The sequence below is a fragment of the Mastigoproctus giganteus genome, chromosome 2 (assembly GCF_048544385.1).
Source record: "Mastigoproctus giganteus isolate SK-2022 chromosome 2, ASM4854438v1, whole genome shotgun sequence".
Classification (NCBI taxonomy): Eukaryota; Metazoa; Arthropoda; class Arachnida; order Uropygi; family Thelyphonidae; genus Mastigoproctus; species Mastigoproctus giganteus.
This window is the reverse complement of record NC_143576.1, coordinates 16,289,738-16,309,342: the sequence shown is the minus strand read 5'-3', so window position 1 is coordinate 16,309,342 and position 19,605 is coordinate 16,289,738. Positions and strand designations below refer to the sequence as shown.

The following is a 19,605-nucleotide window of genomic DNA, read 5'->3' as shown; positions in this document are numbered from 1 at the left end:
CAGTAAGATTTTGTTTATCCAAGTTTCTAACTGAAATATTTATCTGGGCCAGCAGGTCAATGCTAAAAAAAAAAAGAAACCGAGGGATGCTGTAAAAACTGTTAAATGAACATCTGTCTAAACTAGTATTAAGAGCATTAGCTTATGCAATCATGTGTGGACCACAGGACATGTCACTTTCAAACAGTGCTCGAGTTAGAAAATATTAACAACTGGAATACTAATATTTAGGGAAAAAAACAAGATTAAATATACCCTACCTACCAACTGTAATAGGATGCATACAAGCCATACACATCATGCATTTATTAAGAGAATTAATACTGGATTGAGCCATTTGTGGCTGTGTTGATGGTGTGAACATATTGCAGAAATATTTACCTTCATTTTCTGGATAAAAGCCAGTGGTGTGGTACTTCATTCTTCCTTTAAAACAGCAGTGAGTTCTAGCAGTGTTGAGATGGGGCTTCTTGGGCATGCATGAATTCAACATCCTTATTCTCAATTACTTAGGCACTAATAAATCATTATCGACATTATCTTGTTGGTAAGTGTAGGAGGCTACAACACTATCCAGTGGCGCCTCGGTAGCCAGGTGGGCAAGAGCAGCAGTGCACAGCACACGCTTCTTGATTAGACCAGGATTCGAGCCTGTGACCACCAAATACGGAGGATGCGAAAAGGTCAGGGAATGACCACCACATATCCCTGGAGCAATATGGCCTTAGTTGCTAATGCTCCTAAAAACTAAATAACAAACAACACTATCCAGTATACAAAGATAGGGCTTGGCATTTATTGTTTTGATCACCAAAATTAACAGACTTCTGAAATACCCTCTTACCATAATCTGCAAACCTTCATAGTTGAGACAATACATTCATGTTAGGCATTTTTCATACCCAAATATGTCCATTTAAGTGGAAGAGCAAGTACCATGACTCATTACTCCACATTATTGCTTTCCACTGATCCGCAGTCCAGCATTGATGTCCTCTGTGCATTGAATTACGTAATCTGTCTTTTGTGCTGTAGCTCTGCCATAGACTGATACACAAATTTCTATGGCAGAAAGTCTCCTGCGAATTGTGGAAGCACTTATAGAATTACCTACAACATCTTGCATCTTCAAATAAGTGTGTCTAATATTAGATAGCACAATGTCATTACCAATTTTTGCATGGTCTGTTGACCTGTTAATAAGGATTTTGTACTGCCCAGGCCATTTCTTCATTACAGGATCCCCTTCAGTCTTCCATTGCCAGCACTCAAATTGAGGATGTTTAATTGCTGCTGTGCAGTAACAAGCATTGACATTTGTCCATTATGACAATCAAACACACCTTCTGAAGGGCCATAAGTTCTTTTTCGTGGCTCATCACGCCACAGATATATGCAAACTACCTGCCGCACAGCATGCTGATGAACATTTTTTTGTGAGTATTTTTGTGAAAATTTTATCCAGCACACACATCAGAAAATCTTTATAATTAAATTATATATAATTAAATATTATACATCAGTTCACATTGGTTCTTACATTTCCATATGTTGATAATATATATTTTATATATAAATTTATTTATTGCCAGAAAAAAAGGAATACAAAATGCATATTGCATTATAATAACTCAGTGGGATTTATAAAATTCTAAATAAAATGAACATATTTGCATCATAAATAAAATAAAGAATAATAAATTATGACAAAAGTTAGAGATCAAATTGACAAATAATTCCACTTCATTTTTGGTTCCAGCATCCCTAAGTTGGCATCAATGAACTTCTTGTTGAAGGTGCTGCTGGCATAGGTGACAAATGAGGAATTCATTTTGTTAATCCTTTTAAATTTGCACTATAATAAGATGTGATTTATGAGTGATGTGGTGAGTTTCACCAAGATGCTGTGTCCCAGATATTACACTGCTTATCAGCACCTTTCAGCAAATGAAACACCTACCAAGGAATTGGATTTTCCATCAGAAGACAGCTGGAGAGTGATGGAGCTGGCAATAGAGTTGTATTCAAGACACTTTATAAGGTTTGTTAGATTTTATGTCAATCCATTTGAATGCCCTGTATTTGTAGGATAAAATGATATTAATGGCAAAAGTACTGGCAAAGACTACAGTGGTTTGCAATATATAAAGTGGGAAGTAAATAAATCAGAAAGTACCTCATAGTCACTTTTGGATCAAACACTAGACATAGATTGGTTTTAAGGCCCAGAAGGCATGCAGAATGTTAAGTCTGAGCAAATAGAATTTTGGGTGAATTATTGTCCCCAAGGATTTTAACATGAGGGCAGGATGTTAACTGTTGCAGCTAATATGCATGGGGCATGTTTGTGTAGTAGAGAAAGAAAATTGTATATTGCAATGGATTTGAACTCAGTTTAGATGAAAGCCATAAAAGTTGTCATAAGTAATGAGTTCATGATCCAGGCATTTATGGCAGTAATAGTACTATTGACACCAAAGATGGGGCACCTCCGTAGCCAGGTGGGAAGGAGCAGCAGTGTGTAGCACACGCTTCTTGATTAGACCGGGGTTCGAGCCCGTCACGACCAAATACGGAGGATGTGGAAAGGTCAGGAAATGAGCACCGCATATCCCAGAGCAATATGGCCTTAGTTGCTAATGCTCCTAAAAACCAAATAAACAAACAACAACAACCAAAGATGGAAAAGCAGGGAGATTTAAAAAGAAAAAGATCATTGGTATCATATGTGACGCTGGTAACGTTTAGAAGAATGGAACAAAGAGTTCAGACAAATGGGCAGAAAGGCTATCAGGAGAGCTTTAATGAGCTTTTAGTATGCTACCCCTTATTGCAAAATAATGTTGAAGTAAAGAGACAAAGAAAGTAATACTGATGCAGTCAAATAAGAAAGAGTACAGTCCTCTTTGATTCCAGGCCTGATAAATCTGGTGAGTTGTGGGCAGATATGTGAGGATGGATTTAGCACTGATGTCACAGTGAATAAACCTGAGAAAAATCCCATTATCTGGAAAGTAAGCATTTTGAGAAGGGATTTTTCAAGAATTTTTTAAGCATAATAGAACAAAAATCTTTGAATTCAGCAGCTTGTCTGTTGTTTGGAATGGGATGACGCAACTTACTTACCTTGTTGGTTAACTAGGTAAGTAAGCATATATAGGATATAGTAACTGGAAGCTCAAACACACACACAGTATGGAAACTTTGGCCTTCTCTAGCATCAACATGAATGGGAGTATCCACTGTTGAGGATACTTATAAGATCTTCCAACACAACTCTTAAGATTATATCAATGTCACTGTCTAGCATCATGAAACTTATAATGTGATAAACCCAGCTGATAAAGCCAGAGTTGCAAATAAATTTGTGGAACAGAGAAAATTGCTTTTTCTTTATGGGTATTGATAGTAATGAAAGTTGAGATTGCAGCTGTTTTGGCAAAATTTTGCATGAAGCAAATAATGCCTCATACGGGTGTTTTTTTTTGTGTGGAAAATCACCTGTTTTTGAATACAGAGGAGTGAGTAATTTCCCCAGGGGTGGCAATTGCTCCCAAATCAACATTCCTTGGCCACCATAGAAACAGAAGTGAAAGGTGACCAATATGTCAGCTAGTCTTGGATACCATGGAAGAGTGAGAGATGGAATATTTTCCATGGGTAGACTAAAAATAGAAAGGCGGCTAACTTTGGTTGAAGTTATTTTGAAGAAAATACTGATTCCTGGGGAATAATAACAGGCACATTGCTATATATAGCAGGCAAATGTGCACATATTTGGAAACAATTTATAATTTTTTTTAAGGCACTGAAGGAGTGAAAATTCAGGGCATACCTAAAGAACAGTTTCCATTAATTTGAATAGAGCATTTTGTAATGTGGTGCACCCATTTAAGAAGCTTGGACAACTCTGAGAATCATTGGTGTACACAGTAGTGCAATACTGATTCCTGGGAAATAATAGTAGGCACATCGCTGACAAACTGTTTTCAAATGTGCACATATTTGGAAACAATTTATCATTTTTTTAAGGCACTGAAGGAGTGAAAAACACTATATTCAGGGCATACCTGAACAGTTTCCATTAGTTTGAATAGAGCATTTTGTAATGTGGTGGCACCTATTTAAGAAACTTGGACAACCCTGAATGAGAATCACTGGTGTACACAGTAGTGTGGAGTGATCATAGCCCTTTAATCAAATTCTGACAACCAAATTTGCAACATTTGCATTAATTGTGGACCCTGTAGCCAATTAATAAATCTGTGTATATAAAGTTCTCATATACCGGGCATTTCATCATATTTGGTCCACACTTTTAGATTCAATTCAGGACCTAAAAACAATGAAAAAGGCTTATATAAACATGTCTTGTTTGATCCATGTCTGATCTTGAATGATTACATAGAAGTAACTGTGATTTTGAAAAGAAATGGCCATGGAATTTTCAGGGTAAAAAGTATGAAAAATAATAAGAATAAGCAGACATACCTGGTGGAATGTTGATTCATTCTAGGTACTTGTTTTCTTATTCTTATTTATTTTTCATTTAAATTTTATTTATTTTTTTTTACTATTGAAAACTTCATTGTCATTTTTTAAAATCTAAAGACCCCATATATTAAAAACATTCTCTTTAAACATTATAAAGTTGAGGACTAAAGTTGTCCAGCATTGTGTCTTTTCTAAAATAGCTTTGACTGTCCTATAACATACTCAGTATTGGGAATCTGGGTGTATAGTAAAGCCAGCAAACTCTTGTTCTTGCAAGTTAACAAGTATAATTTATTGAAAGTTAACATTTATAATGTATTGTACAAATTCTGCAGTAAAGATTACGGTAAATTCATGAATAAAGGTGTAAATCTTTTAAATTTGTATAGCAATTTTATGTGTTAGAACCCTCACACAGTATTTCCTGTGTGGGAATTCTAATTATACTGATTACACTAATTCACAGCTTTGTTGAAAAAAAGTCTGTCTTCTTTAATTGCTAATTAAAAAAGAGTCTGTCTTCTTCAATCAAATATTGAAGTGCAGGTGAAGATCTTGTGTATCCAGGGAGAATTCTCCAGTTTATTGATATCAAGTAAAATTGTCATTTGTGACAAGGATTTTGCAGGAAGATGGCCTTTAGCTTCTAGTGCATGGATTGGCATGATTTGAAGTTGGATATAAAGTGAGTGGCAGGAGTGAACTTGAGGATAACCCATCTTTGCGTTGAGCCAGTGGGAAAGAAAATATCTGAGAAGTAATGGGACAAATGATAGACTTAGGTGGAAATGTCCAGATGGAGGAGCAATATATAAAATCAACTATCAGTGGAAAATACATGTTGATGATGATTCTTCTTTTTGAATCTTCAAAACCAGTGTCAGATCACTTTTTTTAATTAAAGAGACACTAATTGACTATATAATATGTATTTAATTATTAAACATGAAAATTAATGTCTTTTAATTTATTTTAAAGGGTAATTTTTTCTCTTTTTTGGTTTTTTACAACACTTATTCATATTTTCGCTCATATTTCGCTCATAAAATGAGCGAAAATGAGCGAATTCGAACTGCTGGTTAAAACAAGTAACGCGGACATAATAGGGCTTACAGAGACGTGGTGCCACCCGGAAATTGGGGATGATGAGTTTCAGTACGGCTTGTATAATGTATTTAGGAAGGATAGAGTGGATAGAAGGGGTGGTGGGGTAATGCTTCTTATCAGAAGCAGCCTGAGTGCGACGATAGCTTTCCCGGATTCAGACATTTCACATGCTAGTATAGAGTCTGTATGGTGTGAGATAGTTGGAAACAAAGGTACAATGCGAGTAGGAGTAATCTATAGACCAGGTGATTGTGAAGACTATGACAAAAGCCTCTACATGCAAATGGAATGGGCAAGTAAGCGTCAATGTCTTATTATGGGTGATTTCAATTTGCCTCTAATTGATTGGAGTAAATGGGAAGGAAACTCGACATGGGGAACAAAATTTTTAAATCAACTAGATGACTGTTATTTGTATCAACATGTCAGGGAAAGTACTAGAGAAAAGAATATCCTAGACCTCATCATCACACATGAATCAGATGACATAACAGGGCTGACAGTAGAGGAACCAGTAGCAGGAAGTGATCATGGAGTTCTACGGTGGATGATGACGAGAGAGGTAGCAGAAGTAAAAGGCAAAGGAATGGGTTTTAATTTCAGAAAAGGAAATTATGATGCCTTAAGGTACTACATGGCCTCTATTAACTGGGTAGATATCACGCAGAGAATGAATACAATTGAACTGTGGTACGCTTTTAAAACATTAATCACAGATGCCTTGAATGCGTATATACCATTAAAAAAATACTCCACGAGAAGGGTTCCAAGTTGGATGAATAGTGAAGTTGCCACATTACTTGAGCAGAAAAAGGTGGCATGGAAAAGTTACAGAGCAATAAAAAGTACTGAAGCCTATACCAGCTACAAGGTGATGTGTAATAGAGCCACAGAAAAGGTTCGACAGGCAAAGGCAGTTTATGAGAAATCACTAGCAAACAGAGCAAAGAGGGGGGGATAAAGAATTCTTCACATATATAAATGCCAAGAAGAGCAGGACAAACCAGATCGGACCTTTACGTAAGGGAAAGGGGACAGTAATAAATACACCAGCTGCCGTTGCAGATGAACTCAACAGTTATTTTGCATCGATATTTACAAATGAAAAGCCTTTTGTGGCAATGGGAAATTGTGGGAGCGAAGTTAAAAAATATGTAATTAATGATATTGAAATTTCGCAAGATTATTTAATGAAAAAACTTTCAAGCCTACAGACCAGTAAGGCTCCTGGAGTTGATGGAATATACCCTATAATCTTGAGAGAGGCGGCAAGCGAGTGCATTGAACCACTGAGGCTGGTTATGCGAGCATCACTAGACTCTGGGGAGATTCCCTTGGATTGGAAAAGTGCAAATGTATCACCCATACATAAGGGTGGCTCTAAAAGTGAAGTGGGAAATTATCGACCTGTCAGTCTGACTTCAGTAGTAGGGAAAATCATGGAGGCAATGATCAAGGGTGGAATTCAGGATCATTTGGATCGAATTGAAATTCTCAAGGATACTCAGCATGGTTTTGTAAAGGGAAAATCATGTTTAACAAATCTGGTTCACTATTTCGAAAGGGTCACTCACGAGCTGGATTTAGGGAATAATTTCGACATTGTTTATTTAGATTTCGGCAAAGCTTTTGACTCAGTCCCACATGAGCGGTTGCTTTATAAGCTAGAACAGGTTGGAATCACTGGGAAAATCCTTAGATGGATAGAAGGATGGCTTCAGGGTAGGAGGCAGAGGGTTGTGATAAATGGCTATTCCTCAGATTGGGTTGATGTAAGAAGTGGGGTTCCCCAAGGATCAGTATTAGGACCACTGTTGTTTTTAATTTTCATAAACGACATTGATGAAGGGATAGAGGGCGTGATGTCTAAATTTGCAGATGATGTTAAAATTGGTAGAGTAGTTAATGATCACTGTCAAGCTGAGCTTCTTCAGAGAGACCTAGATAGACTTCAAGAATGGTCAGAAAAATGGCAGCTGTGCTTTAATCCAACAAAGTGTAAGGTATTACACCTGGGAAACAGTAATCCCAAAATAACTTATTCACTTGGTGGAGTTCAACTAAACCCAGTACTGGAGGAAAGGGACTTGGGTGTTACGATACGGTCAGACATGAAATTCTCTGAGCATTGTAAACAGGTTGCAAGGAAGGCCCATGGTGTCCTATCGATGATCTATCGAACTTTTGCAAGTAGAGATAGGGACGTGATAATCCCATTATATAAGGCTTATGTTAGACCACACTTGGAATACTGTGTTCAAGTATGGAGACCGCACCTAAAGAAAGACATCAAGCTTCTTGAAAGGGTGCAAAGAAAGGTAACTCGCCTGGTGAGATCGGCAAAAGGGCGTCCTTATGAAGAAAGACTTCGAATATGTGGGTTGCAGAGTTTGGAAACTAGACACCTTAGAGGAGATTTGATTGAGGTGTTTAAGGCTCTGAGAGGCATCAGTAAAATGAATGAGGACAAAATTTTCAAGATTATAAATGATGCTAGAACTAGGGGACATAAATTCAAGTTACGGGGGGAAATGTTTAGATTGGACTGCAGGAAGTTTTATTTTAGCCAGCGAGTTATAAATTATTGGAATAAGTTGCCTTCATGGGTGGTAGAGGCCGACAGTTTGGGGAAATTCAAAGGTCATCTGGATAGTACTTTCGGGTAAGGGAAGCGCATAGGATGATAGGATTAATTTCCTTTTTATTTATTTTTTATTTCATTTTATTATTTTTATTTATTTGTTAATTATTATTATTTATTTATTTATTTAATTTTTGTTTATATCATTGTTTTGTTCAGATTTTTTTTTTTTTTTTTTTGGCTGGTGCAGCATAAGCCATAGGCTTTCTTGCACCATACGGCCGTTACTAATACTAATACTAATATTTTTTTTTTTTTTTTTTTTTCAAAGCAACACATTTTGCACTGGCAATGCAGATTTTATTAATTCATAATTTAGTATTGGTAACATGATACAAGGAAGCAAAGCTTATATAAAGAGCATGTAGCCAAAAAAAATAGTAAATTTTTCCATTGGTTCCAGTAATATGTCTGAACCTTCCTTAAATTTTTTTCAAACATTATTTGTTTTTGCAGCTACTTCCACAACATTTGCGATGAACGTTTAATCCAACAGTCAGTTACTGTTGGATTAAACTGTGATGGCTGTAATGGATGCAGATTTCTGCACATCTGTTCTGCAACCATCTGTTTTAAGTGTAAATATGTACCAGTGTGTGTTAACTGAGGAAGAATAAAGATGTCATCATTATTTAGTTTGCTTAGTTCTTTTAAAGCCTTTATACACATCAGTTATCATGCAGATGCCTAGTTTCTAAAACCTGCAGTTTACAGGCCCAATCTTTCTTGGTGAGCATATCTTGTTACCATTTCCAACAGATCTGTATTCATCCTAAAATGAGGTTTTCAGACCCCTTTAAAGTTGGATATAAAGTGAGTGGCAGGAGTGAATAACCCATCTTTGCATTGAGCCAGTGGGAAAGAAAATATCTGAGAAGTAATGGGACAAATGACAGACTTAGGTGGAAATGCCCAGATGGAGGAGCAATATATAAAAAGGGATAAATCAACTATCGGTGGAAAATACATGTTGATGATGATTCTTCTTGAGAGATATGAGATTTCAGATATAACCTAATCGTGGCTTTATACAACAGGGTGATCACTTTTCTTTGTCCTTACTGGAAAAGTTCCTGTATATCATTGACAGAATCCCAGTGAGCTGTTCTAGCAGCCTCTTTGCAGTAGTCAGAGAATTTTGTGTTTACCTATAGATCTTTTTTTCATATTCCACTATTTTGACTTTGGTACCATCCAGTTGGTATGTTATTTTCGGATTACTCCTATCCAAATACAGTATCTTGCATTTACTGATGTTAAACCTCAGCTTCTATTTTTCAGCCCATTTGCTTAGTCTATCTAGATCTTCTTGAAGTAGCTTACACTGGTTACTGTCATTAACCACTGTGCTCACCTTGCATCATCAGGAAACTTAGACATCAAACTTGAAATGTCTATATCAATCAACATTAATAAATATTAAAAACTGTAAGAGAGCAACTAACACACAAAAGTGACCTATGCTGTACATTATAATCATGCTTTGTCTCCTATCATTTAACCATCCTTGTGGTGCATTATAGCTTTAGTTGCTAATGCTCCAATAAAACCCAAGAACCAACCATTTAACCATCCCTTTATCCATAGTAGTTACTTGACCCTACTGACATTGCTCCACTTTATACAAAAGTTGTACTTGTGGTACAGGATCAGTAGCTAATCAGGTTGATCAGTCATAAATTTCCCCTTAACAGAGCCATACTGTGATTGTCATATGGCTCTGCTCCTCTCAAAATGATTATGCATTACTTCTTTACTGTTGACTGCCTTGTTTTTCCTAGCACAGAGGTCAAACTTAGAGATCTATTAGTTACCCACTTCACCTTTTTGAAACACTCTTAGTAAATATGAGATATATTTGCACCTCTACAGTCTACAGGGACTTGCCCATAAATCTTCCCTTCTGAATATTACTGATACAGGTGTAACTACCCTTTTGCAGCTTGTTTTAATATAATTGGATAAATTCCATTAGTCCTGGATTCTTTGTTCACTTTTAGCTGCAGCTGTTTGTCTTCCACTTTCCTTAGTGTTATTGTAAATTCATTTAACTCTTGTGGATTAATTAATCATGTAAGTCATAAGTAAGAATTCTCCTGTGTGGAACTGTATAATTCACACATACACATAAAAGGTAATTAACCAGTGCTCCTCTGAATTTATAGTTAAATATTTTGTAATTTTAAATATTATTTAAAAGAGATTATGGATTCACTTCATTATGGATGGAAAACTCACTCATAACAAAAAGGCCTTACCTTTTGTGAATTAAGGCCTTTTTTGCTTGCACTTGTCATGTGTGCCAAGCTTTTGCTAGCTGATGGATAGTCATTTCTTTGTGAAAGTTATCAGCAGTACAGCAAAATTAATTCAAAGCTAAACATACTGTTAGGTACTGAATCTCTGAGAAAGCCAGTTGATGCTCTGGAGCAAATTTGATCTAGGGGAAAATTCACTCATTACAGCATCAGATACTTGAGTTCTGAGTACTAATCAGAACTCAAGTATCTGATGCTGTATTAAGTAATACACTCCCGAACTGGCCCCAGAATAGATCAATTGTGCAAAATGCTCTGATTCTGCAGGAGGCAGTCTTAAGGAGAGACTAAATTGTAAGGGAGGTATTCTACAGAATATCTCTCTTAGATATTTTATAAAATCTTCATCTCTCTAACAATCAGAGAACAAATTCTTTAAGAAAAATAGATGGCACAGAATTACCAGAGTTTACGAGGTGTAACAGTTTCTCAGCTCATATTGGTACTAGTGGGTGCATATTAATACATGTATTAATATGCACCCACTAGTACCAATGCTATTAATACATGTATTAATAGCATTTAAAATGGAAATGAACTAACGTATTATCCTAAATAATGAAAAGAAAACTGTAATAGGGGCAGAATTCAACAGCAATCTGAAACTACATGGAAAAACACTTAAGTAACTATAAGAGGTGTATCAGGGTTGACAAAAGTAAAAAAAATAGAAAACTTAATTTATTTATGCAATAATGACAGGAGTATTTTAAACAAATTAAATGAGTTTAAACTTTTGATCAAGTTGGCTACTGCTGGTGTAGTTGGACTTGGTGAGTTGCCACGCAGCAGTACAAGATAAAGATTTCATTTCAGTGAAAGAATGTTCCCCGAGTCCGAGCCAGGTAACACAGACATTAAGTCACTGTGGTTTGAAATGAGTTTCAGTAAAGAGATGACAGTAGGGGTACATTATAGGCCAAATGACTTTGAAGAATATAACAGAAATCTCTTTAAGCAAACTGGATGGGCTAGTAAGTACATTGTCTGAATTATGGGTAAATTCAGCCTCCCTCTTAAAGTCTGGAATACATAGACCAGAAATACACTACACTATATGGTAGCAGTTTTTTGAACAAAGTGAATGATTTTTACTTATTCCAGCATGCCCAAAAGAGCACAAGGGACTCTGATATTCTATATCTGATTCACACTAATGAGCCTAACCATATCAAAAACTTGACAATGTGGGAACTGAACTAATAGCAGACAGTGGCCACGATATCATAAAATGGGTTGTATCTAGAGAAACTTTATGTGGTCAAAGTTAAAGATGTGAACTTCAGTTTCTGGAGAGCTTCTGAAGAGGCTACTATATACTGTTAGATACAAATATGCTATGGAAAGTATTCAAGCATTTATATTCATAAATCTCTTGAATATTTCCACATAGCATATTGGATGTGGATTGTCAGCATGTTTAAAACATGACAATCCACATACATCCTTACAAAAGTGGTGGTTCACCAAACAAGGAATAAGCTTGCTTTCCAGCCTACTCTGTTATAAAATACATATACTAGCTGGGCTACATTAATTTTCTTTAAATATGTGAAATTGGCAACATCTTTTGGGTGTGCAATGATCCTTTGTTATATGTTTTTATTTTTTACTAGAAAAATATGGACAAAATAGGTATATTATTTAAGTTGTGGTCTATACATTTTAAATTATAGCATTTTTTTTTTTTTTTTTTTTTTTAGAACACCTTGTATGCAATATTGCAGTTATTTTCTTGTTTATACTCTGGCATGACCACCAGGTCAGTGGAGTTTACAATAAATCAGTCAATGAATACAAATGTTAATCGTATTTAGAGTTTCATAATTTACAGTAAGTAAACCCTGTAACTGTTATATGAGATGTATTTTTTTGTTTTTCTGCCTTTCTGTTTTCTGTCATGGTCTTAAAATTTCATCTATTTTAAATTGAATGGCTTCTCACAGTCAGCTTTGAGGGCTACCTCTAAAGTAATGCATAGCAAACTGTTACACACATGTGTTACTTGTTTTATAAATTGAAGCTACTTCCCAAAACATCAACTCCCTTCTTTGTCATAACTGCTTTCCAGCATCTTGGTATGTCCTCCATTCCAGTTAGTTGCTATTATTATTAAGATACTGAATTTCATCTGGTCTCTTCAGTGGAAGGTTCCTCAATGCTCTGAAAGCAACCTTTTAAATGATTACTTCAGATGTGGTGGTGGTAGTGGGGGGAGGGGTGAATTGATATTGGGTAGAGTGGTAAAGGACCACAAAGTGGTTTTAGAAGCATCTTCTATCTATGTTTCTCTAACATTTCAACCATGGATGTTCTCCTGTGAGGCTCTGGATTATTTTGGAACTTTAAAAAAATCCCAAACATCAAATATTCAAGTCATTTTTGAAATTCTGGACACATTATTTGCTTTTGTTCACAGTGACAAAGTGTGTGTTTTCACTGCATCGGTCCCGACATGGTGGCCTAACTACTTAAGTCACTGAAGGTTTTAACTTTTTATATATGACCGGTATTTGGCGCATTATAGCCTCAGTTGCTGATGCACCAATAAAACCCAATCCAAATCCAAATCACTGCATCGTGATTTGAATTCTGATTCAAAATATCAGATTCTTAATGGCATAAAAGCTGTAGCACAAAGGAAAAGTTGAGAGAGGGAGAGTGGTTGAAAGTGTCTTTATTTAACAAAGTTCATTTGTCAACTACTCTTCATTTCTATAGGATCCAATCACAATCCTGTGAGCTGTTGCACATCTTGAAATAAATGTCTAATTAGCAGTTTCTTTACATGCCACATGTCATTCTTCCTCTGCAATGCGCATGTGACTTTTACACAAGTGAGGTTGTAGATAAAGACAACTTTGGTCCATAGTATCATTATGCAAAACTTAAGTACGTCAAGCATTGTGGATTGCAGTAAGATTCCGATCATATAGCATTTATAATTTTTATATGTGACTACTGACACATCTTCATTCTGAAACTTGATAACTCACAGATAGCCAATGATGCAGTGACAAATTTGTAAAAGAACCTTCTCACTGCAGTTCTGAAGCTCAGTTGATGCTACATCCATCCTTTATTGTGCAGTGTGCATTACTTTAGGATGACCTTGAAATGAAAAAAAAATAGCTAATGCTATTTTGGCACATTCGTTTTTATGAAAAGTAGGACCTGTCCTGTGCCGAATTTTTTTTTTTTTTTTTTTTGGTTTGCAGAATTAAAACTCTAGTAAGTACTAGGATCGTATTGCAGACAAAAGAACAGGCTTTGCATTGCCATCAGTTGCCTTGTTATTGCGCTATGTTTAAATAAATGACATTGCCAAAAGGGTAATGTGCCATTTATTTAAATGATGAGACATTGCTATGATAGCTTGTTTTGTGATTTTCTGGCCTTTCATAGTAGGTGATCTCTGATGACAATTTCCAGACAAAACATTGGTAGTGAAGTGGCTTTATGTGAACTGCCATTGGTAATGAAGTGGCTTGATGTGAGCTGCCATGCATTATATAAAATTTTAACTTTGAAATTCTAAAATAGTTAATGCTGTTGCAGTCTTCTCAAAATTATAAAAAAAAAAAAAAAAAAAAAAAAGGAGATCCTTTTGTCCTCTCTTGTGCTTTTGTGGTTGACAAGATTTAGAGATGGGGAACCAGTAAGTCATAAAACAAGCTATCATAATGATGACTCATCTATTAAATAAATGTTCAGTTTGAAAAAATAGTGTAGCATCAAGGTAACTTGTGATAACATAAAGTTTTTACTGCTGTGAACGATAAAACCCTAGCATTTACTAGACAATTAAAGTCCTGCTACTGAAAAACAAAAAAGTAATACTACTTAACATAATTCTGAAATGACCATGATAGCATTTATCTGTTTTATAATTTTGAAGTTCTAACTTCACATACAGCATAGTAGCTTGCTTTGTACAACTATATTATCACTGCTTTATCAAAGAATTCCACTGGAGACCATCTACTATCTGGTGAGGGACCAGTAAGTCCTGAAGCAGGCTATTATAGCAGTATCTCATCTTTTAAATAAATAACATATTAAGTTTTTGACAATAACATTTGATTAAAAGTAGTGCAATACCAAGGCAACTTGTGATAACAGGAAATTCATCTTGATGTGAGTAATAAAGACCCTAGTATTTTAAACCCCGGCAGTTTAAATCCTGCCAACCAAAAACAATGCACAAGAGGACAAGAAGGTCCTCCTACTTTTCATAATTTGGGATAACCTACATATTTATTACATAACTTCTTGAATGTTGCCTATTTTTTTTCTCTTTCATAGCATGAATATTACACTGCAGTTAGATACAAGTGAGGTGAGAGGATATTTGCTTAAAGCTCACACATCACTTCAATGGCCTCGTTTATCTAACAAAGTTCACTTAAGGTTTCCAGTTTCTCAAATTGGCAACTTAACAGTGAGTATATTTTTGTCATGTTTAAGTTTTGCTAATATTAATAAAATACTTTTTTCCCCATATTTAATGCACTGTCATTACTTCACTACTGTGATCCACTCATCATCAACAGTTTCAAGAAAGCTGAAAATTTTATAAGTGTGTAAAATTCTGTTTTATTCAAAAGTCAAGCACATGATTTTCAAATTTTGTAATTTTCTCAGTCCAGAACATTTGTGTTGGGAGATGAAATTACATCTTATTTTTAAATTATATATCTGTAATTGAGTTATTTTTGAATGATTTATGCACAGCCGGCTTTTGGTTTATTCTTTGATTTTTAATGTATACAGTTTTATTTTAATTAAGAAATATTCAAAAATGGAATTGTAAATTCCATTTCTACTTCTGCTTGGTAATTTATTTGTAAGTGAGCTTTCTCAAAAATACCTTTATTGGTCATTGCTTCTTCCAGGCCAGCTAAGCTCATATTCCACAAATATCTAAACATAAGGATTTTTTTTTTTTTTTCTTTAATATATATGTATATAAGATGATAGAGACCTGATCACTGTTTCTTATTGTACTCAATACTGTGTAATACTGCAACAATAGTAGTTATATTTACTGCAGTACACTTCATAGTACTTCTTAATGTGAATTTTCCTTTTTTTTCCCCCCTCACAGTGTCCTATGTTAATCTCTGAGTTAGCTTGTCACACTTTTATTTGCATCTTTATCCTTAATTAATAATATCTGTTTCAGTTTATATCAGATGGAGAATGTATTTACAAATACTTTACATTTATCATAAATATAATGTAACCAAGTTCTGTTTACAGAAGCAGTTAAGAGATAAAAGTACAAAACAGAAATTGTAAGCAAATACCAAATTGGGGAAGAATGAATAATTTATTTTATTTATTTATTTTTTTGATATTTCTCTGACTGTCATCTTTTGTTCTTGTGATGTCTTTGTTAATATAAATTTTGGCAGTGCTGTTATCATAACATTATTGGAGTTTATTAAAATAATTCTAGTTTTAGTGTCACTAAAGTTTTAAATACCATGTTTAGTTAAACACTTACAAGGATTCACATCTGGTAAGTATGGGTATGATAACCTTGTGATGACAAAGTTGAATTTAACCTTACTTCCAGTCGGCCTTCAGGTCATGCATGGTTTTTATTTGCATGTTTTCCCTTTCCCCTACTCAGTACACCTTCTTGGTTTCCCCAGTACTTAATTGTTAATCTGCCCTTCACATTTAACGCTTTTACTTTTGCCACAATGTTTGATTGTGTATGATTACTGTTGAGGCTCTGTTTTATTTGTATTCATTATTTGATTAATTAGACATTGCATAAAAAGTTTGAATTATTTTTTTGTATTACACTATATCACACTCATTGCCCGGAGCTGTTGAACTTTTACATATAGATCAAAGAGTTTGCCTTAGAAAATCCTTCAAGTCTACCAGTCCTGGCACAAGTGGTTCCATTAGCATTATATCCTAGTCCACATAGTGCTTTGGAAATGCTCTCTCATAAACTTGGTGGAGATAGTAGTTCAAGAGAAACAAATAGTGTGGATCCAGATTTACTTACACTTCAAGATTTAGAGGAATTCAATGTAAGTTGTGTAATCACTCAAAATTAGTGATATTTGTTGTGGTTAAAAATTTATAGCATAAAATATTTAAGTTTCTTCTCTATTCTCTATTTTTTAATAGTTTAAAGCAGATAATCCAATTCCGGCATATAGAAAAAGTTTAGAAGAATTTTTTGGAGTCCAGACTCATAAGCAGAGTATAGCAATGTTGTTAACTCCTGGAATGAGAGTGAGAATACAAGTTGGCTTTTCTCCCAAAGATGATGTTTTAAGGACCTCTCTTATTCTTATAAGGTAAAGCACGTAGTATATCACACATTCCACTATACAGTTAGACCTTGTTAATTTGAAATTTGTGAAAATATGAAATTTCTACATTACCTTAATTTCCAAAATTGTCGACACCAAATGTATCTACACACATTTTCTGATAATTTTTAAATTAAAAATATTAATAACAAACAGATTTGATATAAATTGCAAAAAAATGTAGTATCAAAATTTTCGTACAATAAAACGTACATGAAAAATAAACTAGCAAATGAAAAGTTATGTACTTAAAAGTTTTGCATAGATATGATAAATGCTATTTTTTTAAAGTTTTTAACTTTCCACTAATCTTTCCCTGTCTCAATTTTCGGGATTATCCATAGTACAATTTCTTGGGCCAATGTCAAAATTTGCACAGATTTCTGTTGAGGATACCAATGTATCCAAAGCGTTGAATACTTCTATTGTGGATGGTATTGCTAACTGAGTCCTTTGATATCAACTTCTACTTGTTGGTTTGGGGTTTTGCTGGTTGAAAAACCTGAGGTCCTTGGGGGGGGGGGGCTCAACATGCATCAGACCAGTTAACTTGGCCAGTATATGAAAAATTCCTTTGACTTGTTATCTTGATGAGATTTAAACCTAGGCCTTTTAAAAACATGTAGAATGGAAGGAGAGAGCAATCATAACTTCTGTGGTTGCTTCAGGATTTCTATATTATTCACAGTGTGTCATCATTCATTGAGTCCTCTGCTTCATCAAGTACACAAGATCCTGAATTATCAGTGTTGCCAGTCATTGTCAAAAGATAAAAACCGGCTAAAATTTACAGATACTAGGAGATAGAGAGATCAGTGGCTTCTTTCCCTTGCACATGCCATTTTTATTCAGTACAACTAAAAAAACTTCATGCATACCATTTGAACAGGAGTTTAACACAGAAATATGGTTTGAATCAGTATCATACCATTGGCATGCCACAAAAAATTGTTCTCTGTGCCACTTGCAGCTACTTGTGCCTGAGCTTGCCGATGTCTGTCCTAAGAGGTCATTGTTTATAATGTAATGAACAACTCACTCACTCAGTCTCCATTTTGTTGATTTCTTCCACTACCCAGGAAGATAACCTGCATTTTATCAAACAGAATTGGAGAAGTTTGTGGTGTTACCATTTGCCATACTAAAAAGAAGGCCTGATGGGGTTCTGTATTTGTAACTCTCCCTGGAACAGCCTTTAATTTTAATTTGAAATTTCTTTGAGTAATGAATTTAAAAATTTTGAATAAATTCCCTGATTAAGCAGATGAAATTAAGTAGTTATGTTGAACAGTAATAACTCAGAATGGGTGAATAAAGCAGATTCCAAAAATTTCCTGATTGTTTATTTATTTATTATTATATTTTTATTTATTATTATTATTATTATTTATTATTATTATTATTATTATTATGCTTGTGCATGATTGGATATGTTGTTCCAAATGTAAATTAATGGAATAATGAGCACTTCAACCTGTAAAGTGTAATCTGCCTTTAATTTCTTAAAGAATTACAGATTATTCTAATAGTACTTTCTGTACCACATCATCATCAGCGACTGTAAAGACAGCAGAACTAGTAAATTATGGTAACTTCATTTACATAGAGTTGTTAATTTGATTATACATTTCTTATTTGTTAATATGTAACCTTTAGTACATGCATAATAGAACCTGAATTAGTTGACAGATAGCTGTTAGTAAACATCTGGTAAAGGTTAAATAATTTAGCTAATAAGATTAAAATTAAATAAAATTAAACTTAAGTAAATAGATAGCACCACATATGGACCACACCTGGTTGGTGTGGTCCATATGTGATGCTATCTATTTACCAAATCTATTTACCTATCTATTTGCAACCAATTTTCACTGGTTGCAAATGTCACCAGTGGAATTTTAAGAGTACCACTGTTCTAACCACTGACAAGTACACACAATTTTCATCATCGGGGGGGGGGGTGTCGACAAGTATAGGAAATACAGACTGTAAAAGAATCCTTTATATTGATATAACAAACAAAATATTAATTGAAACAAAGGCATTCAAATAGACATTAGCCACATGCATATTTTCAAAAGCAGAGTATTAGAGCAGATAAAAAAACAAAAATAGAAACCACAATAATAATTATGACCTCCCATCCCCCCTTTTAACATAATCTTGAGCCCACCGACTCAATTAAGGCACTCACAAAGATTAGCTGCCAAACAGATATTTAATCCTACAACGTCCAAATCTCCACCCACCCACTCACTCACTGTTTTGATTCAAACATTCTTAGTTATTATAAACCATTATCTTGTATGTAAGTATTTGTGGCTATCTGTTCACTTAAGCTTAATTTTATTAAATTATTAACATGATTTAAAAAATTATGTAATCTTTACCAGATGTTTACTAATAGTTTTCTGTTGATTAAGTCAGGTTCTGTTATACATATAAGTGCTAAAGGCTAAATATTATAAAGTAAGAAATATGTAATCAAATTACCATAATTTATCAGTTCTGCTGTCTTTACAGTCACCGAAGAAGTGGTACAGGAAGAATGATACATGAAATGTCTGAGAATCTGTAATTCTTCAAGAAATTAAAGACAGATTACACTTCTCTATGCAGGTTATTTCACTAATTTCCATTTCTTTATATACGTACACACCATGCCACTAAAAGAATATTTAGTGTACCAGATGTCTTTGGTTAT

General features: G+C 34.6%; 1 protein-coding gene across 1 annotated transcript in view; it reads left to right on the top strand.

Moving 5' to 3' along the window:
* The window catches only part of Tmem131 (Transmembrane protein 131), a 448,968-nt gene that overhangs the window by 261,789 nt on the left and 167,574 nt on the right, over positions 1–19,605 (top strand). The window contains exons 22-24 of the mRNA XM_090388275.1: positions 14,866–15,001; positions 16,422–16,613; positions 16,714–16,886. Coding sequence (XP_090244401.1) covers positions 14,866–15,001; positions 16,422–16,613; positions 16,714–16,886 — 501 coding nt within the window. The remainder of the gene's footprint in view (positions 1–14,865; positions 15,002–16,421; positions 16,614–16,713; positions 16,887–19,605) is intronic.